Source organism: Somniosus microcephalus, chromosome 24 (genome assembly GCF_052327205.1).
Source record: "Somniosus microcephalus isolate GS21.2 chromosome 24, FLI_Smic_1.0, whole genome shotgun sequence".
Taxonomy (NCBI): Eukaryota; Metazoa; Chordata; class Chondrichthyes; order Squaliformes; family Somniosidae; genus Somniosus; species Somniosus microcephalus.
Window position 1 is genome coordinate 27,354,673 of NC_141010.1, and position 26,876 is coordinate 27,381,548.

Genomic DNA, 26,876 nt, shown 5'->3' on the forward strand with positions numbered 1-26,876 from the left:
TCAGCCATCCAATTGAGAAAAATGTTAAAATTAAACCCCACTTTACAAGCATCAATGTTGACTGATGGCTTGAAGGAAATTAAAACTATATCAGCCTAATCTAGACCGAGGTTAATTTTCCTGAAAATCCTAACTGAGCGAAGCCCTATTCATTGGAACCAATACTGCGCACCTCTTGTAAATCATTAACCAATCTTAAAAATACAAATATTGAATTAATCCTCAGACTGTAAAAATGGATGCACTACATATTCGTGCTGCTGTAAAGGCTAAGGAGGCATAAAGTTAGAAGACAATTCTGCTTGACTTCAATTCTTGTATTCAGTTTATTGAAGCGCTGGGCAATTGCAAGGAGTGTACAATGATCGGTTGGGGAATAGTCTGTGTAGGAATTTGGTGTAATACATCGAGAAAGAAACACGGATTTTTGGATTGAGGCCAGAGTGGGGCTGCATTTGTGTATGGCATGGACTGGGTGGGAGCAGTAGATGGCAGATAGGAATTCTATTCCACCAGGTCTTATGTACCAAGCAATAGTCAAATAATACGATACAACAGTCTAATAAACTAAACTACTGGTTAATTTCATAAACAATAAAACATACAACCTGTTCCTTTTGAGGGTTCCGTGTCAAGTCAGTGAGTGATCAATTCCGTGGTACTTGAGATCTTCTTTCTTGGCCGTTCTCTGAGACGGTTATTCTGTGTTCCCCACCAACTGCAGTGCTGAGCATCCGGATAAGGGTCTATTTATATCTTTCTGCTACAGGCAGGTGCCAATTGATTGACATGTCTGGTTTCAAAGTACTTTTTCAACATGTGCAACAAACTGTTTATCTAGGTCCCAGACATTATAATGGCCTGGATTTTGTGGTAGGCCATTGCACTTACGCTTGCCCACAGATTTTCTATGGGCTCTTGCATTGCGACTTGTGGTAACCTGAGAGTCAAAACAAGGGATCTGGGACCTGTGGGAACAGGGAAAGCAATAGCATATCTCCTTAACCAATCAGATTAAAGAATCCTTACTGAGGCACACAGGGTGGAAAATTGAGTTGCGCCTCCTTTGGGGTGCTAACATTGCCATGGCGCTACATTTAGCGCCCCAGAAAAATTAGCGCCCCCATGACCGAAATTGATTGGTGGCGCCTCAAGAATTGGCCTCAACTGCCTTGTGTGGTAGTGAATTCCACAGGTTCACCACTCTCTGGGTGAAAAGATTCCTCCTCATCTCTGTCCTAAATGGCTGACCCCTTATCCTTAGACTGTGACCACTCTAAGGGCGCTAACGGGAGGCGCAAAGCAATCTAATTTTTCCCCCACAGAGTCTAAACCAGGAAATGTAAGTTAGGATATTTAATTCAATGCCAAATCATGTACAGAAAGCAAAATAAAAAAAGTGAATGAAAGATGGGATTAAGAGTTAGAGCCAACAGAGACAGGAAAAGAAAGTTAAAAAAACTTTTAAAAAATGTTTAAATCTCCAACAATAATTAAAATCTGAAGGAATGAGACTCCACACTTTTGATCAGTGTGCTCAAGCAATGGTTCCGCTGTCTGGACCACTCAGGAAACATAGAAACATAGAAGAGAGGAGCAGGAGTAGCCAATTCAGCCCCTCGAGCCTGTTCCGCCATTCAATGAGATCATGGCTGATCATCCAAATTCAGTTCCCTGTCCCTGCTTTCTCCCCATATCCCTTGATCCCTTTAGCCTTAAGAAATATATCTAACTCCTTCTTGAATATATTGAATGAATTGCCCTCTACTGCCTTGTGTGGTAGAGAATTCCACAGGTTCACCACTCTCTGGGTGATAAAATTCCTCCTCATCTCAGTCCTAAATGGCTTACCCATTATCCTTAGACTGTGAGCCCTGGTTCTGGACTCCCCGGCCATCGGGAACATCCTTCCTGCATCTAGTCTGTCTAGTCCTGTTAGAAATTTATAAGATTCAATCTGAAGGAATGAGACTGCACACTTTTGATCGGTGTGCTCAAGCAATGGTTCCACTGTCTGGACCACTCAGGAAACATAGAATATAGGAGCAGGAGTGGGCAATTTGGCCCCTCGAGCCTGTTCCACCATTTAATGAGATAATGGCTGATCATCCAAATTCAGTTCCCTGTCCCTGCTTTCTCCCCATATCCCTTGTCTGTCTAGTCCTGTTAGAATTTTATAAGTTTCAATGAGATTCCCTCTCATTCTTCTAAACTCTAGCGAATATAAGCCGAATCGACCCAATCTAGCGAATATAAGCCGAATCGACCCAATCTCCTCATATGTCATAGGAGGAGCCCTACAGTACTCGCATGAGCGAGACTCCCTCTGCATAGTTGTGTGCTGCATTCTTCATAACCTGGCAAACCTCAGGACTCAGCCAATGCTACCAGGCCTTGGAGCACCACCAGAGGAGGAGGAAGAGGAGGAGGATAATCAGCAGCAGCAGCACCAAGGCGGGAGGGAGGCCCACAATGTTGAAACTGCAAGGGCCGTCCGTCAACGGCTGATAAGCCACTTCTAGGCCCCTACTGAGGAAATAGCTTCTGGCATGGAGAACAACATGAATGAAAGCAACCCGCAACCCCTAAGCTGGCCAAGGCAACAATGATTCCAAAGTCCAAACCTGTACATTTTGAATACAAAAACTTTTTTATTTGACAGACTCTGTGTGTGTTATTTCTTCATGAAAAACTGATAGAAAAAAACACAAAAAATCATTCATTAACATAACTGGTTCTCACAACCTAGAGATAATGTCCAAAACACTGAACAAAAGTTTGAACACTAACCTCAGCCTTTAATAAATAATTGACCAACATTTCGTCAGACCTCCTACTTTTTGCCCTTCGAGGGTGATCTCCTTCCCTTGCGCACCTCCCCCCTTCCCACCCTACTGCTCCTCCGTAATGGGACCCCAGTGGCTGCAGCAAGGCTGGCGGAAGGCTGCTGATTGTCAGAACCTGAGACTACAGATGCCCTTGAAGGACGGCCTCGACCAGCTCTGGGCCTGGAGGGCCCGGCTGCAGACTGCACCAACTCTGCATGGGCGGCAGCAGTCTGGACTACAGACAGTGGTAAGTGCAATGGGGAAGTGACAGTGGTGGCAGCAGGAATGCTGTCATCTTGAGAGAGGACAGCAACTCCCTGCTCGACCGACACACTGGCACTCCCATGGGGCAGCAACTCAGCATCCGGGGCAATCTGCTGGAGCACAGATTGCTGGCCTGCTGCGGCATGGTGAGAGCCCCGGGGAAATGTGTCTGAACCAGCGACAATGGTAGCAGTCAGTACTTGCGTGGCCTCAATCTGAGTCTGCATGAGAGCAGTCTGAGATGGGATCATGGCCGCCAGTGACTGAATTGCAGCACTAAGCATTAGCATGGCATCCACCTGTGCTACAGCATAGTGCTCCACACTCCTTGCCAGTGCATCAATGCAATCGGGCACCCTTCCCACTGCACCCATGAGCTGAGTGTGCATGTCCACCGCCTGGGTGTTCATTTCAGCGATGAGCTGCTCCTCCTCTGCGTCCAGTGCAGCAGGACTCGCTGGCCTACTCTCCCTCCGGGGAGAAGGCCCCCCGAGCTTCCCTACCCCCATCGCGTTGCTGCAGCCCGCTGGGTCCTGGAGCTTCACCCTCATCAGATCCTTCCCCTCTGCTCCCCTTGAGGGAAGACATGGTCCCAGTGTGGGCATGGGCTTCCTCGGGAGAGGGTGGCGCTGATGCTCCGGCTTCCTCTTCCTCCTCGCCTGCAGCTTCACTCCCACTGGCAGCTTCAGGGCCCGTCTCCTCAGCTGGTGAATCACCATCTGAAAGCAGGGAGATACAAGAGCGGCTTTAGCGTGAGGACAGGGGGGCAGTAAGGGAGGAAGGAGAGCAGCGATTTAGTAAGTTGGATTGAAAGTGTCAAAGGCTGGTGTTGTGAGGGACAAGTGGAATGAGAAAAAGGTGATGACCTTACCATTGCTGTCCCGAACGGGGTCGGGCTCACCAGGGGCGGCGGGACCGATCACTTGGCTTGCCACAATCATGTGGACGCGCGCCTCAAGATCGCTGAGGGGTTGCAGCTGAGGCCGCCCTCCACCCGTCCATTGCTGCTGCCTCCTATTATGAGATAGCTTGGTGTGCATGAAAAAGGACGGTGTCTGAATAAATATACAGCCATGGTCTTGCCTGATGTGTCTCCCATAATTGAATAGCCCTTAATGTATGCAGCCATGGTCTTGCCTGATGTGCCTCCCATTGTTGAATAGCCCTTACTGTATTCAAAGTGTAGAATGTGCGAGTGTATTTCATGAGAGGGCCATAGGTGTTGGATTAGTGTTGGGCATTGGGGTTTTAAGACCCTCTGGCCATAGAGTGAGGTTGAGATGGAGGGATGGAGAGGTATTGAAAAAAAGCCACTCACCCTGATGACCCGAGTGAGGTTGTTGAACTTTTTTTGACATTGAGTATGGGTTCTGGACACCATGCTCCTGGAGGAGTTGCTCTGAGCCACCTCCCTCCACACTCTTCTGTAGTCACGCAGCAAAGGCCTCCTGCCACTCTCAGGGTAGATCTTCTGCGCTCCACCGCGCCAACCAGAGCCTCCAAGGCCCGCTCGCTGAAGCGCTGAGCTCATTCTCTCACCCTCTCCATAGTACTTGGCTGGAAATTCTAGTCACAGGTCTCTCCAGGCCGAGATTCAAGGCTCCAATGAGCAGGGTGTGGCTGGAGAGCAAGATCGACCCTCCCCTTTAAGAACTGTCCGGTGCCAGTGTGTCTGTGTTCCATCGCTAACTGACATCACCTGCGCTGCACCCATGCTCTGAGTTGGCGCCTTGCTCCTTGGCCTTTGCACCGTAAGACAGATGTGCAGCGCCTGATTTAGCGCGCCAATCACCTTCAGGGGCGATAAAAGCCAAGTTTGCAGTCGGAGGCGATAATTAGCGCCAGGCGCTAAACTTTGCGCCCAGCCGATAATCGCGCCCCAAACCGGGCGATACTGAATTTCTTCCCCTTTGTATCAATATTTGCTCACCTTCCCTTTAAGAGTACCATCTGGACCAGTCCTGAAGATTCATGGGCACACAGTGACATCGTGTCAAGACACCCGATATAAAAGACAACTTTGCCAACAAGTTTTTTAAAGTGATGTTTAAAAGTATTTCAGCCGTCCAATTGAGAAAAATGTTAAAATTAAACCCCACTTCACAAGCATCAATGTTGAGTGATGGCTTGAAGGAAATTAAAACTATATCAGCCTAATTTAGACTGAGGTTAATTTTCCTGAAAATCCTATCTGAGCAAAACCCTATTCATTGGAATTAATACTGCGCACCTCTTGTAAATCATTAATCTTAAGAATACAGGTATTGAATTAAGCCTCAGACTGACTGTAAAAAAGGATACACGACATATTCGTGCTGCTGTAAAGGCTAAGGAGGAATAAAGTTAGAAGACAATTGTTCTTGACTTCAACATCGAAGAGGTATCAGAACATTCTTAATTTCCATGAACAATTACTCTCCCAAAGAAGAACTGTATCCAGCAACGGTAAGAATAGCACCTACCTTAGAATTGCATAACCTGCTTTAATAGTTACTCAATGAACCTCAAAATAGGTTTTTGTCACAGTTTAAGTTATAGAAATACCTTCAAGGAACATTAATCTTTTACTTAATCTTTTTCAAGTGTATTACTTAGCTCCGTTTTTCTTTTTATATCTATCTAATCAGCAGAAGACTGATGGGGAGGGAAGGCATTGTCTGATCTTGGGCTTAACTTTGTGGATAAAATTGGTAGCTTGTGGTCTTGCATCCAGCGCACATGTGTTACATATACATTTGTATTAATTTTACATAGTCCCTCATTCCCTCTTTTTACTTTGCTTTCTGTACGTGATTTGGCATTGAATTAAATATTCTAACTTACACTTCCTGGTTTAGACTCCGAGTGTTCCAATAAGGATTCTTCAATCTGATCAGTTGAGGAGACTCGCCTTTGCTTGTCACAGGTCCCAGATAGTCAATGATAATTTACTGATGTGCTTAATTTCTACGTATTCAATTTATTGAAGCGCTGGGCAATTGCTAGAAGAGTACCATGATCGGTCGGGGAATAGTCCCTGTAGGAATTGGTGGAGAAAGAAACAAGGATTTTTGGATTGAGGCCAGAATGGGGCTGCATTTGTGTATAGAAACATAGAAACATAGTGATGCGCCATCAATTACTCAAAAGACTGAGGTTAAGCGAGTAACAACCAGGCTTTTATTAACTAAAGAATGAAGGTCTAGTCTCGAGTGGTCGACCCGTCCAGAATACTAAGGGACTGGGAGGTAGTCACTTATATACCTGGAATAGTGGGAGGAGTCAGCCGAGGCATGTCCAGACCTGTACCTAGTGGAATACACATACACATACAGACAGGTATAACAGTGGTTTACCACATTCACCCCTTGTTTAAAAATGAGTCCGGCGGGGTGAAGTGTATTTAAAAGTTCATGTATTGGAGTCTCTCCGGAGGTCTTGTCTGCCGCTGTGATCGACGTGGCGACAGCAGGGGTGGTGGAGCTTCCGGCGTCGCGTCCCGTGTAGGCTGGGGCACTGGAGTGTAGTCCTCGTGGGTGACAGTCCAAGGCGAGCCGGCTGCTGGGGTTGGATATCGGGTCGTGGGGGGGGGTGGTAATGGGTAGTGGGTTACAGCGGTCCCCGAGGGTGCGAGGTCTCGTATGGAGCCTGTGTCCTCCCGCCCGTCCGGGTACGCAATGTAAGCGTACTGGGGGTTGGCATGGAGGAGGTCGACCCTCTCGACCAGGGGGTCCGTTTTATTGGTCCTCACGTGTCTTCTCAGTAGTACCGGCCCTGGGGACGTCAGCCATGGCGGTAACGCTGTCCCCGATGTGGACTTCCTTGGGAAGACAAACATTTTCTCGTGAGGGGTGGCATTGGTGGCAGTGCAGAGCAGTGACCGAATCGAGTGGAGCGCATCGGGGAGCACCTCCTGCCAGTGGGAGGTCGGAAGGCCCCTAGACTTTAAGGCTAGTAGGGCGGCCTTCCAAACTGTTGCATTCTCTCTTTCCACCTGTCCGTTCCCCCGGGGGTTGTAACTGGTGGTCCTGCTTGTGGCTATACCCCTAGCGAGCAGGTACTGGCGGAGTTCGTCGCTCATAAACGATGAGCCCCGGTCGCTATGGATATAGCTGGGGAAACCGAACAGGGTGAAGAGGCTGTTCAGACATTTAATGACCGTGGCACTGGTCATGTCCGGGCAGGGGATAGCGAACGGGAAATGGGAGTACTCGTCAATGATGTTGAGGAAGTACACATTGCGGTCGGAGGAGGGGAGAGGCCCTTTAAAATCAACGCTCAGGCGTTCGAAAGGGCGAGTGGCTTTTATCAGGTGGGCTCTGTCTGGTCTATAAAAGTGCGGTTTGCACTCAGCGCAGACTTGGCAGTTCTTGGTCATGGTCCTGACCTCCTCAATGGAGTAAGGCAGGTTGCGGGCCTTGATGAAGTGAAAGAACCTGGTGACCCCCGGGTGGCAGAGGTCATTGTGGAGGACCCTCAGCCTATCGATCTGCGTGCTGGCGCAGGTGCCACGCGATAGGGCATCTGGGGGTTCATTGAGCTTCCCAGGCCGGTACAAGATCTCGTAATTGTAGGTGGAAAGTTCGATTCTCCACCTCAAGATCTTGTCATTTTTGATTTTGCCCCTCTGCTTGTTGTTGAACATAAAAGCAACTGAACGCTGGTCAGTGAGCAGGGTAAATCGTTTTCCGGCCAGGTAGTGCCTCCAATGACGCACAGCCTCCACAATAGCCTGGGCCTCCTTCTCGACCGCGGAGTGTCTGGTCTCCGGGCCCTGGAGGGTTCGTGAGAAGAATGCCACAGGTCTCCCCGCCTGATTAAGGGTGGCGGCCAGAGCGAAGTCGGACGCATCGCTTTCCACCTGGAAGGGGATGGATTCGTCCACTGCGTGCATGGTGGCTTTGGCAATGTCCTCCTTGATACGGTGGAAGGCCGAGCGGGCCTCTGCCATCAGGGGAAAAGAGGTGGATTTGATCAACGGATGGGCTTTGTCTGCATAGTAGGGGACCCACTGGGCGTAGTAGGAAAAAAACCCTAGGCACCTCTTCAGAGCTTTTAGGCAGTGGGGCAGTGGGAGTTCCATAAGGGGACGCATCCGGTCCGGGTCGGGACCGATGACCCCGTGTTCCACAACACAGCCAAGGATGGCGAGGCGGTCTGTGCGGAATATGCACTTCTCCTTGTTATATGTCAGGTTCAGGGGTTGGGCGGTGCGGAGGAATTTCTCGAGGTTTGCGTCATGGTCCTGCAAGTCATGGCCGCAGATGGTCACATTGTCTAGGTAAGGGAAAGTGGCCTGCAGCGCGTTTTGATCGACCATCCGGTCCATCTCCCTTTGGAAGACGGAGACCCCGTTGGTAACGCCAAAGGGAACCCTAAGGAAGTGATAGAGGCGGCCGTTTGCCTCAAAAGCAGTATACTGGTGGTCTTCGGGGCGGGTGGGGAGCTGGTGGTACGCTGATTTCAGGTCAATGGTCGAAAAGACGCGGTACTGCGCGATCTGGTTGACCATGTCAGCTATGCGGGGGAGTGGGTAGGCGTCCAGCAGGGTGTAGCGGTTTATTGTTTGGCTGTAGTCGATGACCAGGCGTTGTTTCTCGCCGGTCTTAACGACCACAACCTGGGCTCGCCAGGGGCTGGAGCTGCCCTCAATAATCCCCTCCTTCAGAAGCCGCTCCACTTCGGTTTTGATGAAAACCCTGTCCCCGGCACTGTATCGCCTGCTCTTTGTGGCGTGGGCTTACAGTCGGGGGTGAGGTTAGCAAACAGTGGGGGGGGGTGGGACTCTGAGTGTGGAGAGGTTGCATCTGGTGCGCGGCGGGCAATTTGGAGGCTGCTGGCTGCGGACTGTGAGTGGGGGGAGGGGGCCACCGTACGCCATCGTAACGCTTTTGAGGTGGCACTGGAAATCCAACCCCAGTAGAACGGCAGCGCAAAGTTGGGGCAGGACCAGGAGTTTAAAATTATTGAACACAGTCCCGTCTACTACTAGTGTCACCACGCAGTAGCCGCCAATGTCCGCTGACTGGGACTCGGCAGCCATAGAAATCCGCTGGTGCGCAGGCAGGACTGGGAGAGAGCAACGCCGCACCGTGTCGGGGTGGACGAAGCTCTCTGTGCTCCCGGAGTCAAAAAGGCAGTTTATTGCATGGCCGTTTACCTTAACGTCCATTTTGGACCAAGCTAGTTGGTGCGGTCTCGTTTGGTCCAGCGTAACAGAGGCCAGCGTAGGGGTCGGTGTGTCGCTGCGAGTATCAGATGGGGGGGGGTTGGCGGCCTGCTGCGTCCCGGCTGGTGTCCAAGATGGCAGCGTCCATGATTCCCATGTGGCTGGAGTCGTCCAAGATGGCTGCTGCTGCGGTGGTTCGCACATGGCTGGGGAGGCCCAAGATGGCGGCCCGCACGGCCCACACGCGGCGCTGTTGGGGGCCCAAGATGGCGGCTCGCACGGCCCACACGCGGCGCTGCTGGCGTTCGGGGTGGCTTTGGCCTTGCAGACGCTAGCGTAGTGTCCCTTTTTCCCGCAGCCCGAGCAGGTCGCATTCTTCGCCGGGCAGCGTGCTCTGGGGTGTTTGGCCTGGCCACAGAAGTAGCATTTCTGGCCTTGGGATACTGCTGTCTGGCTTTGGGACACTGCTGCGGTGGTTGGGCCGTTGTTGGGCTGTGGCTGGGGTGGCACGGTGCTATGGGGCTGTCCTACCGTGTCCCAGGTTGTCGTTCCCCGCGGCGTCCACGGTGCAGAGGAGTAGGCATCCATGCCCCGGTAGGCTGCGTCCAGCGTTAGTGCGATTTCGGAGGCTTTGTCGAGGGTGAGGTCACTGCTACAGCAGTCGCTGTCGGGTGTAGTTGGACCTGTGGCCCACTACAAAGGCATCCCGGATCAGTTCCTCCGTGTACTTAGTGGGCGTTACCGCCTTACACCCACAGGCCCGGCCAAGCACGGACAGTGCTTGGAGGTATTCCTCAGTCGATTCCCCAGGTTGTTGCTTGCGACTCCCCAGGAGGTGCCTGGCGTAAACTTCGTTCACAGGGCGCGTGTACTGGGTCTTGAGGAGCTGGAGGGCGGCTGTGTACGAGGTCGCGTCCCGGATGACTGAGTACACTCGGTGGTTCACCTTGGAGATCAGGACAGACAGTTTGTTCGCATCCGTTACGACCGCAGTGGAGGCAGTCAGGAATGCCTCGAAGCACATGAGCCAGTGAGCAAACTTGGTGGAAGCGTCTGCTTCCCGACTGTCCAGGTCCAGGCATGCTGGTGTGAGGATCTTCTCCATTATAAAAATTTAGTTAATAAAATTGATGCGCCATCAATTACTCAAAAGACTGAGGTTAAGCGAGTAACAACCAGGCTTTTATTAACTAAAGAATGAAGGTCTAGTCTCGAGTGGTCGACCCGTCCAGAATACTAAGGGACTGGGAGGTAGTCACTTATATACCTGGAATAGTGGGAGGAGTCAGCCGAGGCATGTCCAGACCTGTACCTAGTGGAATACACATACACATACAGACAGGTATAACAGTGGTTTACCACACATAGAAGATAGGAGCAGGAGTAGGCCATTCGGCCCCTCGAGCCTGCTCCGCCATTCAATGCGATCAAGGCTGATCATCCAAATTCAGAACCCGGTCCCTGCTTTCTCCCCATACCCCTTGATCCCTGTAGAACGTGGCACAGACTGGGTGGGAGCAGCAGATGGCAGATAGGAATTCTATTCCACCAGGACTTATGGACCAAGCAATAGTCAAATAATACGATACAACAGTCTAATAAACTAAACTACTGTTTGATTTCATAAACAATAAAACATACAACCTGTTCCTTTTGAGGGTTCCTTGTCAAGTCAGTGAGTGATCAATTCCGTGGTACTTGAGATCTTCTTTCTTGGCCATTCTCTGAGACGGTTATTCTGTGTTCCCCACCGACTGCAGTGCTGAGCGTCCGGATAAGGGTCTATTTATATCTTTCTGCTACAGGCAGGCATCAATTGATTGACATGTCTGGTTTCAAAGTACTTTTTCAACATGTGCAACAAACTCTTTATGTAGGTCCCAGACATTATAATGGCCCGGATTTTGTGGTCAGCCATTGCACTTACGCTTGCCCACAGGCTTTCTGTGGGCTTTTGCATTGCAACTTGTGGTAACCTGAGAGCCAAAACAGGGGATCTGGGACCTGTGGGAACAGGGAAAGCAATAGCATATCTCCTTAACTAATCAGATTGAAGAATCCTTTCTGAGGCACGCAGAGTTTAAACCAGGAAGTGTAAGTTAGGATATTTAATTCAATGCCAAATCATGTACAGAAAGCAAAATAAAAAGAGGGAATGAAAGATGGGAGTAAGAGTTAGAGGCAACAGAGACAGGAAAAAAAAGTTCAAAAAACTTTAAAACATTTTTAAAATCTCCAACAATAATTAAAATTAGACGGAATGAGACTCTACACTTTTAAAAGTAAATTTTCAGTGCCAGAGCAGTTGTTTGACAGTAATTAAGACTTATCACACCATTAAAAATTCACTTACGCTTGAATGGACAACCCCTAACTTTCTCTAGTGTGATTAGTGGGTATCTATTACAAAAGTATCTTATGTGAAATCACAAGCTTTCGGAGCGCTGCTCCTTCGTCAGGTGAAGTGACTTCACCTGACGAAGGAGCAGCGCTCCGAAAGCTTGTGATTTCAAATAAAGCTGTTGGACTATAACCTGGTGTTGTGTGACTTCTTACAAAAGTATCTTAACTTCACATCCTTCCCTGTATATGAATGCCGAGTCTCTTGGCAAGATACTGTTATAGCACAGTTTCTGGAGGAGCAGGGCAACTCGGACAGAAACTTTTTGATTCCCCATTTAACTGCGCATGTGTAGACGCTGAAAGTTGCTTTCTGATTTACTCCTTAATAATGGTGAACGCTGATTGTGTCACCGTTATTGCTACTGCAAAATCTGGGCCAGTGTGTCTCCGGTGGTATTAGGGGTCACTGTGTTCTGTTCCAGTATAAGCAGTCTGAGTCGCATGGTTTCCAAGGAATGTTGAGCTACCAAGAAAGGTTGACGTATATATCAATCAGTCCCTCCTCAAGTGAGTCTTTAGATGTTCATACTGATTCACTTTTGCCAAGACATACATCGCTCTCTAGTTAATACTTCGCCTTCTGGTACAACCAAGCTTTGTGTTTTCCAGGACAATTGTAAAAAAAACACAAATCTTTAATGTGCTTTTTCAAAGTTTGCTTAATACAGCATATAATAATCAAAACAACCACTAGTATTGTTTGCACAATTACAAATAGCATAGGCATTTTTCTAACCCAAGGATGTCATCCTGTGTTATACCCCACCTCTCACCACTCATGGTCATCCTACGTTTTCTGATGTCAAGTGGTCAGATGGTCACATGATCAACCTTCCAGGAAGGCTTCCAACCAGAGTTGGCAACCCTAATCCACCAGTATTTCAGGTACTTATGAACTGCTAACTGTTAGATCCGTGATTCTTTAAATAGGATGTTTCCCCAAGAACTACACGGATGCTGTAACTTAACAATCAACAGGTATTTACTGGGGTAGAGTAGTCTCAAGACTGAAGTACAGAAGCCTGCTCCGGCTTTATATACAGGTGTGGTCACTGCTGGTACTACAGTATACAGTAGCTGTAAAACAGTTCTCTCTTAAAGGTACATACACAACAATTCCTCCCCTTTTAGATTAACAGTACCATAACATTCATTTAACAATTAACATTTTTAACATGCAACATTAACTGAAAATAGTCCATTTTTAGATTCAGTCTTTGGGGCGGCTTCCTGATCCTTTTGGGATAGCGCCTTTCCTGAGGTTCTTGTTCTTGGTGCGGAGGCGATTCTGGCCCCTTTTCGTCGGTTAGTTCATCGGTTTCCACTGCTACTGGTTCGGAGGTAGATGCTACCGGTATGTCGGGTTCATCCCCAGGTACTCGAGACATGGGGTTGACTTGTTCCTGTGACGCTAAGATCTGATTGACGTGGCGTCTCACAATGTTCTCCCCGACATCCACTGTGTACATTAATGGCCCCTGCCTTGTGCATATCGTTCCGGGTTGCCATTTCTCTGTTCGGTAGTCACGGGCCAAGACTGGTTGTCCTACATTGAAGCTCCTTGTTGGCTTCTCATTGATGTGCTGGAATTGTTTGTCCTCAACATTTCCTCGCACATTGGGTCTGAGCAAATCCAGACGAGATCCCAACCTTCGGTTAAAGAACATCATGGCCGGGGTCTGGTTGGTAACTGCATGTGTCGCATTTCTGTAGGCTAATAGGAAATTGTCCACCTTATGCTGCAGTGGAATTTCATCGTCGTACATGGCCTTTATCGCCTTTTTAAAGGTTTGTACGAACCTTTCAGCCAATCCATTTGTGGCTGGATGATACGGGGCGGATGTGTAATGCCTTACCCCATTCTTTCTCATAAATTTTCGAAACTCTTCGGACACAAACTGTGGTCCATTATCAGAGCAAATCTGCTCTGGCAAGCCGTTCCTGGCAAATATGGTCCGTAGGACTGCAATCGTTTTCTCTGTAGTGGTTGAGGACATTTTTAATACCTCAGGCCATTTCGAGTGAGCATCCACTGCTATTAAGAACATTGAGTCCATGAATGGACCAGCAAAATCAATATGCACCCATTGCCATGGAGAGGAGGGCCACTCCCATGGGTGTAGAGGGGCATGTGGTGGTGCATTTTGGAACTTCTGGCATCCTGAGCAGCTCTTGGTCAGGTCCTCACTTTGTTGATCGATCCCCGGCCACCACACATAAGCCCTAGCAAGGCTTTTCATTTTCACCCCTCCCAGATGACCTTCATGAAGCTCATTTAGCACTCTCTCCCTTAACTTGGGTGGAATCACCACTCGGGATCCACACATCACTGTCCCCTGGCATACTGACAGCTGTTCTCTTCTGGATGAGCGTGCTGGCAACAGTGAGTCGCCATGTGTTGGCCATCCCCTCACTGTCAAATCATATACCCGAGACAGTGTCGGATCATTGCGGGTCTCCTTCTCTATATCCGCGTTCGTTACTGGCAATCGTTCAATTATTGACGAATAAAATATCTCGATAGGGTCCACTGCTGGTGCTTACTCCACAGTAGGCAGTGGCAGGCGTGATAGCCCATCAGCGTTTCCATGCTGTTTCGTGCCTTTATATTCTATTTCATATTGATTCGCCCCTAGAAACAGGGACCATCTTTGTAACCGTTGTGCAGTCATCACTGGAACGCCCTTCTTAGGATTAAAGATGGTAACAAGTGGTTGGTGATCAGTCAGCAAGGTGAACTTCTGCCCATGCAGATAGTGGTTGAATTTTTTTACTCCCCATACTAGGCTGAGGGCCTCCCTGTCAATCTGGGCATAGTTGCGCTCGGTTGAGGTTAGTGACCGAGACGCAAAGGCTACTGGCCTCTCCAACACGTCTGGGAATTTGTGCGACAGCACCGCTCCAATACCATAGGGTGATGCATCACATGCCAAACGAATTGGTAGTGCTGGGTTGAAATGGGCCAACACCTCTTTTGATGTGATCAATTCTTTACACTTCTGGAAAGCTCGTCTACGTTCGTCATTCCACTTCCATGGCACCCCTGTTTGCAGTAGGGTGTTCAGTGGGTGTAATACCGTGGACAAATTTGGTAAGAACTTGTGGTAGTAGTTTACCAGCCCGAGGAACGACCTCAGTTGTGACACATTTTCCGGTGCTGGAGCCTTGACTACTGCCTCAATCTTTTCAGGGGACTTATGTAACCCCTCTTCATCGATGACGTGGCCATAATACGAGATCTGCTTCTGGAAAAACTCGCACTTGTGGCGATTAGCTCGTAGCCCATATTCCTTTAATCTGGTGAGCACCTTCTCCAAGTTGGTGAGGTGATCACTCTCATTTTCGCCCGTGACCAGGATGTCATCCAAATAACATTGGGTCCCTGGAATCCCTTGCAGGGCTTGATCCATCACCCTTTGCCAAATAGCCGGAGCCGATGCTACCCCGAACACCAGCCGGTTGTATTGATAGAGACATTTATGAGTGTTGATCGTGAGGTATTGTTTCGAGGCTTCTTCTACCTCCATTTGCAAGTACGCCTGGGCTAGATCAATTTTGGTGAAGCGTTTACCTCCAGATAGCGAGGCGAAAATATCCTCAATTCGTGGAAGCAGATATTGTACCGTGTGAAGGACTGGGTTCACTGTCACCTTAAAATCCCCACAGATGCGGACCTTCTTTGGTTCCCCAGACGTATTACTCAACGACCTCTTCATTACAGGAATGATGGGTGTAGCCCACTCGCTCCAGTCTACTTTGGACAGTACTCCTGAACGTTCCAACCCTTCCAGCTCTGCTTCGACGGCTGGTCTGATCGCATAAGGCACTGGTCTGGCCGTAAGAAACTTTGGGCTTGCATTTTCCTCTATTTTAATCGTTGCTGTTATGCCTTTTAGTGTTCCGAGTCCCTCCTGGAACACTCCTTTTGCATCAGTTAGCATTTTTAACTGTCGTCCAGGTGTGACGTCATCATCCTTTTTGGCCTCAACCTTCAGTGCCTGTATGGAATGCCAATCTAATTGTATCTTCCGGATCCATTCACGTCCTAGCAGTGGTGGTCCTCCATCTGGCAATACATATATGTCCATTTTCGGTATTTCCTGGCCTTTGTATATCACTTTCACCCTTATTTTTCCTTTGGGGTAGACTTTTTGCCCCGTGTACGTCTTCAAGACAATCTCTGTAGCTTTCAAGGGTATATGTGAAAATAGCCGCTTGTAGTCCCTTTGGTTTATGAATGTTAGGGCTGATCCTGTGTCCAATTCCATTTTCACTTGGACTCCGTCTATCTTGAGTGTAACCCAGATAGTCTGGTGATCCTCCATTTTGGTTACCTTATGTAGTTTCAGACAACCCAGCTCCTTGCTTCCGGAGTCTGTATCACTTTTCTGTTCGTCTGAACTACTGTCCATCACCTTGTGTACCTTTTTGTACTTCTCCTGTGGAGATTTCTTGCTGTTGGTTTTCTTCCCAGACCTGCAGACTCTTGCTATGTGTCCTGCTTTTCCACACTGTCTGCACACTTGGTCCTTGAACCAACAATCCTTCTGGTCGTGTGTTGTTCTGCCGCAGCGATAACACTTCCCTGTTCCATAGGACATTTCATTGGTGCCATATTCTTGCGGTCTCCGTTGTATCTCTGCAGCGCCCCTTGCGGCTGCTTTGTGTGATACTGCCATACTGAAAGCCTTGTCTAGCGTAAGATTCTTTTCTGTTAGAAGCCGTTTCTGGGTTCCTTCACTTTGAAGCCCACAAACAAACTTGTCCCTTAACGTATCTGCTAGTCCCACTCCAAACTGGCAGTGTTTCGATAGCTTGCACAGTTCCGTTAAGTACTCAGCATTGCTTTCATCTTTGTGTTGGTTCCTTTTATGAAACTTAAATCATTCTGCTATCAGCAGCGGTGTGGGGTTTAAGTGGTCCTGTAGGATTTCTACTATGCTTTCGAAATTCTTATTCACAGGCTTCTCTGGAGTTATTAGGTTTCGCAGTAACCCATAAGTTTTTGCACCCATGGAATTTAACAAAACCAGTGCTTTCCTAGCATCTGGCACATCATTCGCCCTGCAGTACACCTCAATACGTTCCACATATGTCGCCCAATCTTCGACTTCATTGTCGAACGTAGAGATACTGCCACTCTTCGGCATCCCTGGGTGTGATTTAACTGTCAAAAATGGCATCTCCCGCGCTTTCCCTTTTTCTCTGCTGGCACAAAATGGCGTCTCCCGCACTTTCCTTTCTTCCCGCACTCGCCCTTCTTCTCCGCTGCGGCTTCTAAAAATGGCGTCTCCCGTGCTCTTCCTTCTTCTCCATGGCTCAATGGCGTCTCCCGCGCTCTCCCTTCTTCTCCCCGTGGACACTGTTCAGCCCTTGAGCCCTGGCTGTGCTCTGCGTGTTTTTTTGTTTTTTTCTGTGCGCCTTTCCCGTTTCCACCGCTCGGTCCTGAACCCGGCTGCTGCTTTACCCTCTCTCTCTCCGTTTTGTTTTTCCTCGACGCCGCTCGGTTTTCAACCCCCGGCTGCACCCTGTGCGCTTCACCCTCTATCTTACCCCGTCGACGCTGCTCGGCTTTTTCTCTGCCTTCGGTCGGCTCCAGCCGCCGCTGTCCGGGAAGGGTCTGCGCTGTACCTGTCGTCAGTCTGTTGCTGATCGTCGTGGCTGGGGAACCAAGCCCGGCTCTCCACAGCCTCCCCTGCGATGTTCACTCTCTGCCGGACAACTGGGCGGTTGCTCGTGGTCAACGCCCGTGTTTCTGGCCTCGACTTTCTTCCACCGCCCTCCCGGAGCGAATCCTCGAAGGGAAATGCAGAGTTGCAGGTAGATTCGAATCGACACTCGTCGCCACTGTTAGATCCATGATTCTTTAAATAGGATGTTTCCCCAAGAACTACACGGATGCTGTAACTTAACAATCAACAGGTAGTTACTGGAGTAGAGTAGTCTCAAGACTGAAGTACAGAAGCCTGCTCTGGCTTTATATAGAGGTGTGGTCACTGCCGGTACTACAGTATACAGGAGCTGTAAAACAGTTCTCTCTTAAAGGTACATACACAACACTAACAGCCCTCTACCCACCCAACCCTCAACACTTCAAACATGAGCAGCTGCAGCACACTGAGGGTGGGGGTTCCTGGACAGAGGCCTACAGAACATTAATCACCTCCACCCCTCCGCACCACTCCCCCTCCCCACCGGCGAATTTGGCTGGGATCCGCCAGGCACTCTGACCCTAGAGTAGCCATCTTGCCCTGCGCAGGCTGCCAACATAGCAGATCCCAGGATCAGGACATCCCTCCCTCAATGCAAAAGGAACCTGGGGTGGCAATGACCTAGGAAACCCAGCAAACAGAAAATGAACTGAAGTCACACCCTGCTGGCAGGTCTCCAGAAATAGATATGAACCTGGTTGAAGGGCGAAGAAAGAAGGAACGCTGCAGGAGATACAAGCCATACTGGAATATTTGGCTCATCCGGCTTAACTGTAAATACAATGATCATTTTGAAAGTAAGAAGACCTGTAAATAAAGGACACCCGATGCAAGTCCCTTAGCAGTCCCTAATTTACAGGTTTCACTGTACTTTGTAAAATAGGAGCAATACACTTTTTTTTTTAATTCGTTCATTGGGATGTGGGCGTCGCTGGCAAGACAAGCATTTATTGCCCACCCCTAGCTGCCTTTGAGAAGGTGGTGGTTAGCCGCCTTCTTGAACCGCTGCAGTCCGTGTGGTGAAGGTAGTCCCACAATGCTGTTAGGGAGGGAGTTCCAGGACTTTGACCCAGTGACGATGAAGGAATGGCGATAAACTTCCAAGTCAGAATGGTGCGTGACTTGGAGGGGAACTTGCAGGTGGTGGTGTTCCCATGCGCCTGCTGCCTTTGTCCTTCTAGGTGGAAGAGGTCGTGGGTTTGGGAGGTGCTACCAAAGAAGCCTTGGCGAGTTGCTGCAGTGCATCTTGTAGATGGTACACACTACAGCCACGGTACGCCAGTGGTGGAGGGAGTGAATGGTTAAGGTGGTGGATTGGGTGTCACTCAAATGGGCTGCTTTGTCTTGGATGGTATCGAGCTTCTTGAGTGTTGTTGGAGCTGCACTCATCCACGCAAGTGGAGAGTATTCCATCACACTCCTGACTTGTGCCTTGTAGATGGTGGAAAGGCTTTCGGGAGGCAGGAGGTGAGACACTTGCTGAAGAATACCCAACCTCTGACCTGCTCTTGTTGCCACAGTATTTACGTGGTTGGTCCAGTTAAGTTCCTGGTCAATGGTGACTCCCAGGATATTGATGGTGGGTGATTCAGCGATGGGAATGCCGTTGATTGTCAAGGGGCGGTGGTTAGACGCATAATTGTTCGACATAGTCATTGCCTGGCACTTGTGTGGTGCGAATGTTACCTGCCACTTATCAGCTCAAGCCTGAATGTCATCCAGGTCTTGCTGCATGCGGGCATGGACTGCTTCATTATCTGAGGAGTTGCAAATGGCACTGAACACTGTGCAGTCATTAGCAAACATCCCCACTTCTGACCTTATGATGAAGGGAAGGTCATTGATGAAGCAGCTGAAGGTGGTTGGGCCGAGGACACTGCCCTGAGGAACTCCTGCAGCGATGTCCTGGGGCTAAGATGATTGACCTCCAACCACCACAACCATCTTCTTTGTACTAGGTATGACTCCAGCCAGTGGAGAGTTTTCGCCTGATTCCCATTGACTTCAGTTTTACTAGGGCTCCTTGATGCCACACTCAGTCAAATGCTGCCTTGATGTCAAGGGCAGTCACTCTCACCTCACCTCTGGAATTCAGCTCTTTTGTCCATGTTTGGACCAAGGCTGTAATAGAATCATAGAAACACAGAAGATAGGCCATTCAGCCCTTCGAGCCTGTTCTGCCATTTAATGAGACCATGGCAGATCATCCAAATTCAGTACCCTGTCCCTGCTTTTCCCCATATCCCTTGATACCTTTAGCCTTAATAATTATATCTAACTCCTTCTTGAATATATTTAATAAGTTGGCCTCAACTGCCTTCTGTGATAGAGACTTCCACAGGTTCACCACTCTCTGGGTGAAGAAATTCCTCCTCATCTCTGTCCTAAATGGCTTACCCCTTATCCTTAGACTGTGACCCCTGGATCTGGACTCCCCCACCATCGGGAACATCCTTCCTGCATCTAGTCTGTCTAGTCCTGTTAGAATTTTATAAGTTTCAATGAGATCCCCTCTCATTCTTCTAAACTCTAACGAATATAAGCCTAATCGACTCAATCTCTCTTCATGCATCATTCCTGCCATCCCAGGTATCAGTCTGGTGAATCTTCGCTGCACTCCCTCCATGGCAAGAACATCCTTCCTCAGATAAGGCGACCAAAACGGCACACAATATTCAAGGTGTAGTCTCACCAAGGCCCTGTACAACTCCAGCAAGACATCCTTGCTCCTGTACTCGAATCCTCTCGCTATGAAGGCCAACATACCATTTGCCTTCTTAACCGCCTGCTGCACCTGCATGCTTACCTTCAGCGAGTGGTGCACAAGGACGCCCAGGTCTTGTTGCACTTCCCCTTTTCCCAATCTATTGCCGTTCAGATAATAATCTGCCTTCATGTTTTTGCCACCAAAGTGGATAACCTCGCATTTATCCACATTATACTGCATCTGCCATGCATCTGCCCAATCACCCAACTTGTCCAAATCATACTGGAGTTTCTCTGCATCCTCCTCACAGCACACACGCCCACCCAGTTTTGTGTCGTCTGCAAACTTGGAGATATTACATTTAGTTCCCTCGTCTAGATCATTAATACATATTGTGAATAGCTGGGGTCCTAGCACCGATCCCTGCGGTACCCCACTGGTCACTGCCTGCCACTTGGAAAAAGACCCATTTATTCCAACTCTTTGCTTCCTGTCTGCCAACCAGTTCTCTATCCAAGTCAGTACCTTACCCCCAATCCCATGTGCTTTAACTTTGCACACCAGTCTCTTATGCGCGACTTTATCAAAAGCCTTCTGAAAATCCAAATACACCACATCCACTGGTTCTCCCTTATCTATTCTACCAGTTACATCCTCAAAAAAATCCAGTAGATTATTCAAGCATGATTTACCTTTTGTAAACCCATGTTGACTTTGTCTGATCCTGTCACTATTTTCCAAGTGCTCTGCTAGTACAACTTTTATAATGGACTCTAGCATTTTCCCCACTACCAATGTCAGACTTACCGGTCTACAATTCCCTGTTTTCTGTTTACCACCTTTTTTAAATAGTGGGGTTACATTAGCTACCCTCCAATCCATGGGAACTATTCCAGAGTCTATAGAATGTTGGAAGATGACCAGCAATGCATCTACTATTTCTAGGGCCACTTCCTTAAGTACCCTAGGATGTAGATTATCAGGCCCTGAGGATTTATCGGCCTTCAATCCCGTCAATTTCCCTAACACCATTTCCCTACAAATACTGATTTCATTCAGTTCCTCCCTCTCATTAGACCCTTTGTTCCCCGAAATCTCTGGAAGGTTATTTGTGTCCTCCTTTTTGAAGACAGAACCAAAGTATGTATTTAATTGATCAGTCATTTCTTTGTTCCCCATTATAAATTCCCCTGATTCTGACTGCAAGGGACCTACGCTTGACTTCACCAATCTTTTTCTCTTCACATATCTATAGAAGCTTTTACAGTCAGTTTTTATGTTCCCTGAAAGCTTACTCTCATATTCTATTTTCCCCCTCTTAATTAATCCCTTTGTCCTCCTTTGCTGAATCCTAAACTGCTCCCAATCCTCAGTTTTGCTGCTTTTTCTGGTCAATTTATATGTCCTCTCCTTGGATCTTGTGCTATCCCTAATTTCCCTTGTTAGCCACGGTTGATTCACCTTTTTTGTTTTATTTTTATGCCAAACAGGGATGAACAAATTCTGTAGTTCATCCATGTGATCTTTAAATGTTTGCCATTGCCTATCCACCATCAACCCTTTAAGTAACATTCCCCAATCCATCCTAGCCAACTCGCGCCTCATACCATCGTAGTCTCCTTTATTTAAATTCAGGACCCTAGTCTCTGAGTCAACTACTTCACTCTCCATCTTAATGAAGAATTCTATCATATTATGATCGCTCCTTCCCAAGGGGCCTCGCACAACGACATTGCTAATTAATCCTTTTTCATTACATAATACCCAGTCTAAGATGGCCTGATCTCTAGTTGGTTCCTTGACATATTGGTCCAGCAAACCATCCCGTATACACTCTAGGAATTCCTCCTCCACAGTATTGTTACTAATTTGGTTAGCCCAATCTGTATGTAGATTAAAGTCACCCATGATAACTGTTGTGCCCTTATTGCACATGTCTCTAATTTCCCATTGAATGCCATCCCCAACCTCAGCATTACTGTTTGGGGGTCTGTATACAACTCCCACTCACATTTTCTGCCCCTTGGCATTTCTCAGCTCTACCCATACAGATTCCACATCATCAGAGCTAATATCCTTCCTTACTGTTGTGTTGATCTCCTCTTTAACCAGCAATGCTACCTCACCGCCTTTTCCTTTTTGCCTGTCCTTCCTGAATATTGAATACCCCTAGATGTTGAATTCCCAGCCTTGGTCACCCTGGTGCCATGTCTCCGTAATTCCAATTACATCATATCCGTTTACATCTATTTGCGCAGCTAATTCATCCGCCTTATTACGAATGCTCCTCGCATTAAGACACAAAGCCTTCAGGCTTGTTTTTTTAACACTCTTAGACCTTTTAGAATTATTATTTACTGTAGCCTGTTTGATTTACACCCTTGATTTCTCTGCCTTCCACTTTTGCTTTTCTCCTTCCTGTCTTTTGTTTGTATCCTTGCTTCCCTTTCCTCTGTCTCCCTGCACTGGTTCCCAACCCCCTGCCATTTTAGTTTAACCCCTCCCCAACAGCACTAGCAAACACTCCCCCTAGGACATCGGTCCTGGTCTCGCCCAGGTGCAAACCGTCCAGTTTGTACTGGTCCTACCTCCCCCAGAACCGGTTCCAATGTCCCAGGAATTTGAATCCCTCCCCCTTGCACCATTCCTCTAGCCACGTATTCATCTGAAATATCCTTATATTTCTACTCTGACTAGCACGTGGCACTGGTAGCAATCCTGAGATTACTACCTTTGAGGTCCTCTTTGTTAATTTACCTCCTAACTCCCTATATTCAGCTTTTAGGGCCTCATCCCATTTTTTATCTATATTGTTGGTACCTATATGCACCACAACAACTGGTTGTTCACCCTCTCCCTCCAGAATGCCCTGCAGCCGCCCTGAGACATCCTTGACCCTTGCACCAGGGAGGCAACATACCATCCAGGAGTCTCGTTTGCGGCCGCAGAAATGCCTATCTATTCCCCTTACAATAGAATCCTGTATCACTATAACTCTCCCAGTCTTTTTCCTCCCATCCTGTGCAGCAGAACCACTCATGGTGCCAGGAAGTTAGCTGTTGCTGCCTTCCCCCGATAAGCCATCTCCCTCAACAATATCCAAAGTGGTATATCTGTTTGAGAGGGGGATGGCCACAGGGGACCCCTGCACTACCTGCCTGCGCCTACTACTCTGCCGCATGAGGTCTAGAGCCGAGTGCTCCTGGCGGAATCCAAACTGGACATCAGTGAGCAAAATGTTATGCCATCAATTACACTAATAATATGTTCTATGTATTTCTCAAAAATAGCATTCTCAAAAAGAAATGCTCCTTCTGCAAATTTTGAAGAATTGTTCAAATTCATCATAGGTTCTGTAGTAATGATCTATGTTTTATATTTTTTGGACTTTCAGAATCTCCTACCTGAATTGAGGAAAGAATCATAAAATCACAACGTGAAGAGTCTATGGAAATGGATCTTTTGAACAGAGTTTTTGCTTGGCTAAGCAAGAAAATGCTGATCTTTTTAATGTTCTTTTTTGTAGCATTAACTTCCATAGTGTACCATTATCAGCTAAGATATGCTAACATAACAAACAAATATCTTCAATTTTTTGGAACTGTAACCACCACATTGAAAAGTGAAACAGTGAATGACTCTGAAAGGATGAAGACTACTTCAAAAGGAATCTGGACAATTAACTCTATTGGACGACTTGGCAACCAGATGGGGGAGTATGCAACATTATATGCACTGGCAAAATTGAACGGTCATCAAGCATACATTTTGCCTTCCATGGCCAATTACCTGTCCCCTATCTTCAAAGTTACCCTTCCGACCGTCCATCAAAGTGTGATCAAAAGAATACATTGGAATCATTATCATCTCCATGACTGGATGGATGATCAGTACCGTAGTATTCCCGGAGACTATGTTAAGTTCTCGGGATACCCATGTTCCTGGACCTTCTATCATGATATCCGAGATGAAATCCTCCGCGAGTTCACCATTCATGACTTTATTACAGATCAGACAAATGTATTCCTTAGACGCATTAGGGGAGAGCGAAAGAATGTGACATATGTTGGTGTCCATGTTCGAAGAGGAGATTACGTAAATGTCATGACAAATATTTGGAAAGGAGTCGTAGCTGATAAGAAATATTTAGAAAAAGCAATGGCTTACTTCAGAAATAAATACAAGGATGTTGTTTTTGTAGTGACAAGTAATGGAATGGATTGGTGTAAGAAGAACATTAATGATTCCACAGGTGATGTTTTCTTTTCAGATGACCCAAAACAATCCAGTGTAGCTCAAGACTTTTCTATCCTTGCTCATTGTAATCACACTATAATGACAATAGGTACATTTGGTTACTGGGCTGGCTACCTGGCTGGTGGGGAGACAATTTTCCTCACTAACTATACTTTGCCTGAATCACCATTTCTAAAAGAATTTAAGTACGAGGCGGCTTTCTTACCTCAATGGATTGGAATTCCTGCTGATCTATCACCTCTTCTGCACTAGAATGGTTTAAAATTAGTCCAATAATTACAGGTCCTACAGTCTTCAAAGCTTCTTAATTGTATATTGCTTGGCCTAAAAATCCGGTTGCTTTGCACCTCCCGTTAGCGCCCTAAGAGGCTGAAAGCAACTAGCACCTGGGCGCAGCGCTGCCAACGCCTCCCGCGAAATTCAGCATGAGGTTAGCGACGGCGCTAACTGTTAGCGCCCCGCAGTGCTGCGCCGCCGGTGATGATGTCACCACCGTGCACAGTGCCCCGCTCGTGCCCCGGCCGCGATCTTCGGTAGCACCCCCTGACTTACCGCTGGACGTTATGTCCGACAGGGTCAGGGGGCCTACCTGCAGCTGGGACGACGCAAATTAAAGCGGAGGTGCCGGGTGGCCATTTTTGTTGCTGGCCGCCTGCCAGCACCTGCCCCCTCTGCCATCCCCGACCTCCTCTGCAGCCTCCCCGCGGAGTGCTGGCTGCGCTCCGTGAGCCCGGCACTTCCCTTGAGTACCGGGCTCTTTTGCCAGTACACTGATCCCTGGTGGCCCAGCTGCGCCCCGGGTCATGCTGCGCTAGGTCCCTCCCCTTCGTGCCGCAGCGTGGTGCTGCGGCACGAAGCGCCGTGATATTCACTCGCAGCGCCCCAAGAGGGAGGCGGGGCGCTTCCAGTAGCACCCTGCCTCCCTCTTGTGGTGTTACCGGTGAATTTCGGCCGTGGGGCCACTAATTTTTTCGAGGCGCTAAAAGCAGCGCCCCGGCGAAGTTCGCGCCCCAAAGTGGGCGCGACTCAATTTTTCCTCGCTTGTGCTTAATTACTTTTTAAATATCAGAAACACCAATTTGAAATTTCTGGACAGGACAGCATCTGTACATTAAATGCTTTCTATCCAAGTAACTGATTTGCAATTCAGACTTTATTATCTTTTTTAGTGGGCCAGAAATTGCTGCCAAATCAAGGCAATAGAATTACGCTTTAACAGCGCTCGACATTATTAATTCGTAAAAAACTCCAGCAATTTGCTGAGTAAGAGATACACCACGATAAATTACGCCAGTCCACCATTAGCATAGCCAAAGCTGATAAAAGCCCTTTTTCGCCGTGAGTTCCTCATTGAACTTAATGACAATTGTGAAATTGTTAAACTTTCAACGGTATTATGATTTATTGCTGCTGCACCCATTTAATTCTGTTAATTATTGTTGTAAAGAACCCTGTTAATTGTGATTTATGGTTCTGACATGACGCTCAACCTTGGAGGCCCAGAAAGGAACCAATGAAGCTGTGGAGTCTCCCTCCAGCAGGTAGTGAATTGTTCCTAGAGGGTTTTTATTCTTTTTATCTGCCTTGTCAGCACTTTTGTCCCACTCTTGCTATCCACACTCTTGTTAGTGACAGAAAACAATAATTTTCAGATCGCAAAGCTGTTTCGACACTCAGAAGAGGTTCACTCATTCAAATGCAAATTAGATTTTTTTTTTCTCAGAAAATAGCATTTTGGGATAAGGTATATGAATAATTTGAGACATGACATGTGGTAAGTGTAGCATTTGGAAGAAAAAGGTGACTTTGAACCTATGGCTCCCAAATGTAAGAAATCGTGGATTGAAAGAAATTATAGTCTGTTACGGATTCCCTAGATCAGTAGTTTGCCTAAGTTGATGACACAGAAAGATTCCAGTCATGTCAGAAAAATAGCTGTACAGAGAGCTGAATTACGAGGTCAGAACACAAAAACAGGCCTTCGAGTGGGCATAGCTAGGCCTGATAAGGGATGCAGCAAGGAGCTGTAGGATAAACAAGCTGTCTACGAGAGGGCAACAAGACCTTTAGAACAGAGATAAGGAGGAAAATGACCTCATGAGGCTGGGAGGGGGCTGTCATGGGTAGCTTCTCCCTTGTAATTGGATAATGGGATGGGTAAAAATGATTGACACCAGGTATCCACCAGCCCATCGAAATAAGGTATAAAAACAGAGAAGAAAACAGGCAGTTAGGGGCGAAGGCTTCCCCAAGGTGGCTACAGCCTAACACTTCGGTCAAGTTTAGCCTCTGAGGTGAATCAATGCTGGCTGATGGCCTAACACCTCCAACAACTCAAGGGATGACCCAATGGAAGTGACAGCTGCCACAGAATCAGGAATCCACCCAATCCAAGACCACCGTACTGCCTCACCGTCCGTTTTGTTCTGTTCCAGGGTCGTAGATCGCCCTAATCTGTCACGGGTTGTATGTCTACTCTATCTATTTCAATTGCATGTAATAGTATCTAAGTTATGCTTAAACTGTAGCTCTCTAATAAAAAGCCTTACAACTCCTAA

General features: G+C 47.8%; 1 protein-coding gene across 1 annotated transcript; it reads left to right on the forward strand.

Moving 5' to 3' along the window:
* The first annotated feature begins 2,880 nt into the window (after nucleotides 1–2,880).
* LOC147101145 (galactoside alpha-(1,2)-fucosyltransferase 2-like) lies at nucleotides 2,881–26,876 on the forward strand. Its single transcript, XM_085966352.1, has 2 exons — nucleotides 2,881–5,537; nucleotides 23,456–26,876. Exon 2 carries the CDS (start codon nucleotides 23,509–23,511, stop codon nucleotides 24,568–24,570), a length of 1,062 nt encoding a protein of 353 aa, XP_085822478.1. The 5' UTR covers nucleotides 2,881–5,537; nucleotides 23,456–23,508; the 3' UTR covers nucleotides 24,571–26,876.